Source organism: Panthera leo, chromosome D1 (genome assembly GCF_018350215.1).
Source record: "Panthera leo isolate Ple1 chromosome D1, P.leo_Ple1_pat1.1, whole genome shotgun sequence".
Classification (NCBI taxonomy): domain Eukaryota; kingdom Metazoa; phylum Chordata; class Mammalia; order Carnivora; family Felidae; genus Panthera; species Panthera leo.
In genome coordinates, this window is record NC_056688.1 from 100,665,835 (window position 1) to 100,671,380 (window position 5,546).

Consider the following 5,546-nt stretch of genomic DNA (forward strand, 5'->3'; position numbering starts at 1 on the left):
GTGTAATTTTACATACATTTCTACATATTTTAAGTTCTGTTGTTCAGATCTTTTAGACCCTCTGAACTTCCTGCCTTCTCTCCTCACCAATAATTGAAAAAGGAACATTGCCATCTTCCACTGTGAAGGTGGATTCATATTTTTCCTCATGTGGATTTCTCTAACCTTGTTGTGTGCATTTAGAGGCTACATTACTAAGTGCATGCATGAAGCAGGGTCTGCAGCCAGAAGAGAGAGGCAACTACCATTATTTAAGGAGTGTTGCGAGAGGTTATTTTTAAGACGTGGACAATTAGGGGAAAGTCACAAGGAATGTGCAAGGTCCTGGGGCTCATGGAGTTGAGTATGATTGAGTACAGTGGGGGCACAGAAGTGGCAAGCAGACGTGGAAATGAGCAATGCAGAAAAAATAAAATAAAATTAGACCTTAGATGGACCTAGCGTGAACCAAGGGCTTCAATTTATTAAACCTGATTTACTCAAAGTAAAACAAAAATAAACTAAAATAAGGAAAATAACTAACGATGCATTGTGGCACTTTCCAAATCCTAACTGGTACCCTAATATTAGGTGATACCTGGTAACACAAAACAATGTGCATGACTTCTAAGTTTCCAATGGGTGTAATTAACCATTGAGGATAATTTCAAACTCTTCACGCTAATGGCAGTGATTCCATGTTGATGAGTAAAATATTACTACTCTTCTATACTCTCTTTGCATATTTACCTCATTAGATGATATGAACAATTTAAAATCTATATGTGTATGTAATACATATCTCCAGGCTTTGATGAAATTATTCTAGGAGAAGGGGGACAGAAAAATAGATGCCCATATTACATCAGTATTACAACATTCAGAAGTATTGAATTACTAGAGATAAATGAAGTAAGCCTCAAGGTCGTCTATATGACCGCTATAATAACATGGGCTGTATTTTTTAAATTATAATCACACACACATCGGCTTCTGTAAAATGCCTGTGGGAGATTTCCCCTCAGGACCCTCTCATGCTTTGACTCAAGGTATTCCCAACAATGTTTTCGTGAAAGGCTCTTTGGATGGAAGATTCACAGGAGAGTTGGAGATGCTCCATGTCTGCTGTAATATAACACAGACACAGAGAGTAAAGGGAACCACCAGAAGGATCACCTTGACATTTGTATACAATATTATATATAAAAATACATATAATATATAGATAAAGATGAAATCATTATGATTTCCACAAGTCTTCATTTAATACAACATTTGATGTCATACTTAAAATTTTTAATTTCTTCTGTAATTTCATTAGTGTTTTTTAAAGTTTATTTATTTATTTTGAGAGGGTTGGGGGACAGAGAGAATCCCGAGCAGGCTCCTCACTTTTAGCACAGAGCCCGACACAGGACTCGAACTCACAAACTGGGAGATACTGATTTGAGCTGAAATCAAGAGGCAGATGCTTAACTGACTGAGCGACCCAGGCTCCCCTTCTTGGTGGCAATTTTGAGAGGGCATTCAGGAAAATGCTGGAGTGCAACTGATGAGGGTTTTAAGCCTTTATTTTCACTTAGGAGAAGACATCTAAGCATAGATGAAAAAAAGCATAAGCTTCCAAATCATACAGAAATGGTTTAGATGGAGATCTCCCCCTTAGGATTTATGTAACCTTGGATGCAAGTTCCCTTATTTGCAAAACAGGGGCAATAATACAGCAGTCCCCTTTACCCATGGTTCATGTTCCATGGTTTCGGTGACCTTCTGTCACCCACGGTCTGGAGGCAGACGATCTCCATCTGATGTACTGTGAGAAGGTCAATAGTAGCCTAACCCTACTTCCCTGTGCCTATCTCATCCACCTCACTTCCTCTCATCGTGTAGGCATTTTCTCATTTCCTATCATCACAAGAAGAAGGGTGAGTACACTAAGGGTGAGTATAGTTGATATTTTGAGAGTGAGAAGGAGAGAGAAAATGGGAAGGGAAAGGAAACAAAGAGGCACAGGGAGATTTTGCGAATTCGTTTTTTTTTTTTTCCCCAGAAGATTCCCGGCACAGAGTTTATGGGAGCTGCTTGGAAGGATCTTTTTCTATACTGATCTCTATTTTTACAATTGATATTTAAGCATTGTAGGTTGAGAAGCACTGGACCATCTGTTAGATGTTGAGGCTTATGCCAATGTCGGCAAACATTCTAAACCAAAAGTTGCGTTTTCTACGGTTTTGATTCTCTAGTTCTTATTCTACAACTTTAACGAAAACCTACTCTGGGATTTCTATATGTCCTTTAACTGATCATATTCTTCCATGTAAACAAACATTCATCTTGGATATTCTCAATTTTTACATAAAAGTACTTTGCTAAACTCTATGTGGAAATCAGAACAAACTTACACCAACAGAATGTTTTTTCCTTAACCTCAATGTATGTCTAATATAAGTTCTTCAATCCGTCCCGTTGTGGCAGAATACAAAATCCACAGGTAAAGGCAATCAGCTGATGAAAATGCTGGTACGTATCTTCTTATATAACCATTTGTCCTCTTCAAACATTGTTGGGGGTACTCTTCTGTGGACCTGACAAGTTAGAATGATAAGGCCTTCTATTGTATATTCTTAAATGGACTTCCTTTTGCTCTTGGATCCAGAAGTTTTAGTTCCACGTACCAGCTGAAGGGGGAGGATCAGGGAGAATGGATTGCTCAGTGTGAACAAAAAATAGTTAACAAGACACGGGAGCCTGGATGCTCACCTTCATGATCATTAGATGAGGGATCTGTCCACTACATCATATTGTTCCGCCGTTGGTACCGTTAAAGTAATTCCGAGACATCAATAGTCTTTTAGGCAAATCATGATTTTGCTGCGGAGGACGCTTGGTTATGGGTAAAAGGTGATGTCTCCACATATTCACTCTCTGCTCCTGGGTCTACTGCGTCTAAGTGGTTGCACTGTTCTAAACGCATCGCTAAATATGCAGGACATTCTTTAATCACACTGGGTTCTTCGATATGAACCAGACAACAACTACCTGTCCTCAGTGTTTCTAACATGTTAACAGCAACCTCTAAAATGTGTATTTAGAATGATTAGGAAAAAGGGAAAGCTTTTATATAACAAGAACCCGTGTTCCTGTTTTCAGATGCCCAAATAGTGTTTCCAAATACCTATTTTCTGTATCTCCATGTCCTGACTCTTGACCAAACTGCCAAGAAGGAGAGTCACTGGATTTGTTATCAATGAATTCAGGTTATTTATCTGCTACAATTAAGAACCTTGATTTTGCTTTCATTTGAAGAATATTAATTCCACTCAATGCACAGAATGTGGTGTTAGGTTGGGATTTTATAAATTATTATATGTGGCATAGAGAAGGGGAGGGGATTACTTACAGTTATTTGTGTGTTAATGCTAGAGATGAAAAAAAAACATACTGTTTAAGGAGGTGGAAAATGGACGGAAGTCCATTTGGTCAGTGGATAATGTAGCATAGCTCTCAAGAGCATACAATTTAGCATCAGATACAGGATCATATCTTAGGTTGCTACTTAACATCTGAAAGAATTGGTATTATTATCCAAACCCACCCATTTTTGTTCCCCCACTTGTCAAATGAGTATCAGAATAGTAACTATTTGGATATTATGAATTAAATGCATGCAAAATGTTTGTAAAACCTCCCAGCATAAAGTATGCTGTCATTAAGTATCATTTGAAATATAATAATGGCATCAAACCAGAGGGATTTAAAAGATTAAATGCAATAGTTCCTTTGTGACCTACATATTTTTCAGTGTAAATATCCTCCAAAAAAGCAAAAAGGACTCTTAAACGTGTCGTATGTTCTGTATCATTTCAGATGAATTAAATTTCTATTTTGTCCCTGGACTCACCTCAACCTCATGGAAAATCAGAACAATGTCACAGAATTTGTTTTCATGGGTCTGTGGGGAAATAAGCAAATGGAGCTCCTGTTCTTTTTCTGGTTCTTGCTCTGTTACTTGGCTGTCTTAATGGGCAACTTCATCATCTTGTTCACAATCACCTGCAGCCATCTAATCGAACAGCCGATGTACTACTTTCTCTGTCACCTTTCCCTCATGGATCTCTGCTACACCTCCACCGTGGTCCCCAGGCTAATCAGGGACTTAGGCGCCGCAAGAAGAAACATCTCCTATAACAATTGTATGACCCAGCTCTTCGCTGCCCACTTGCTGGCGGGTGTGGAGATATTCATCTTGGTGGCCATGGCTTTTGACCGCTATGTTGCCATTGTCAAGCCCCTGCACTACACGGTCCTCATGAACCGGCAGAGGTGTAACATGTTGATCTTCACGGCCTGGGCCGTGGGTTTTTGGCACTCCGTTGCTCTGTTGCTCATGGTACTCAACTTACCTTTCTGTGGTCCTAATCAGATAGATCACTACATATGTGATGTGAAGCCTCTTTTGAAACTGGTGTGCAGAGACATTCGTGTTGTTAGTATCTTAGTGATTGCTAATTCAGGGATGGTGGTGGTTGTCATTTTTCTTGTCCTGGTGGCTTCTTACATACTCATATTATATAATCTTAGGACCCGCTCCTCCGCAGGGCGACGCAAAGCTCTCTCCACCTGCAGCTCTCACGTAATGGTGGTGGTTTTATTCTTTGTGCCCTGTATCTATACTTACGTTTTACCTGCAGGGAGTGAGAACAAGGATAAGGAAATCTCCGTGTTTTACACGGTGATTGCCCCCATGCTGAATCCTCTCATCTATACCCTGAGAAACAGGGAGATGAAAACCGCCATGCAGAAGGTGTGGTCTAAAATGGCCCATTCAGAATGCAAGTAAATCAGGTCATATTCATTATGTTTTCAATCCTGTGTGCCCAGAGAATTTATCATTTGAGATGTTATAGAAGGCGTATAAGGTTTCTTTGAGGGAGCTGGGCTGAATGATTTCTGACATCATATGAGCCAAAGACACAAGTCACTGTAATTCCACATTGCAGTCTGTCCAATTAGTTCCAGACGTGAGCACTTGATTTGAGGAATTTAAGAGATGCCCTTCTACAGCACATCTCTGATCCCATCACTGCTAGCTCCAAAAATATATATAGGGAATCTTATATTCCTTGGAATAAAATCCAACCTTCTCACTTGTTTATCATAAATCTTCCCAAATTGGACCTGGTCTGACTTGCTAATATCAGAGGTCACAACATTGGGAGAAGGTACGACGTTACAATGACAGGCTTTGGGTCAAGGAGAAATGGGTGACATACTGTCTCTGGGTCTTGGCAATTTGCTTTAATTATTTAAGTCGCATTTTCAAAGTGTCTATGAAATGGGGTGATATTATATCTCGTGAAGGTGTAATATCGTTTAGACCAACACATGTGAAGCAAGCTTTAGCCTGGCATAAGGTGTAATGAAAACTCAAGTTATGCACTTCCCTCTTTCCCTACCTTTCCTCCTGTATGTCCCTTTGCTCGGATGCTTTCATCCGCCTACACTGGGTCCATCTATATTCTCCAAACATACTCTGGAATCTATCAGCTCTATGGCTGTATTTCAGC

At 39.7% G+C, this 5,546-nt stretch overlaps 1 protein-coding gene across 1 annotated transcript; it reads left to right on the plus strand.

Annotated features, from left to right (window-relative positions):
• Window positions 1-3,856: 3,856 nt before the first annotated feature.
• Window positions 3,857-4,819, plus strand: LOC122200663 (olfactory receptor 4P4-like). Its single transcript, XM_042906381.1, has one exon. It carries the CDS (start codon window positions 3,890-3,892, stop codon window positions 4,817-4,819), a length of 930 nt encoding a protein of 309 aa, XP_042762315.1. The 5' UTR covers window positions 3,857-3,889.
• The last annotated feature ends 727 nt before the right edge of the window (window positions 4,820-5,546 follow it).

What these genes read in the sequence shown, in the direction of transcription:
- LOC122200663 (XM_042906381.1), top strand. Translation starts at nt 3,890, where the DNA reads ATGGAAAATCAGAACAATGTCACAGAATTTGTTTTCATGGGTCTGTGG.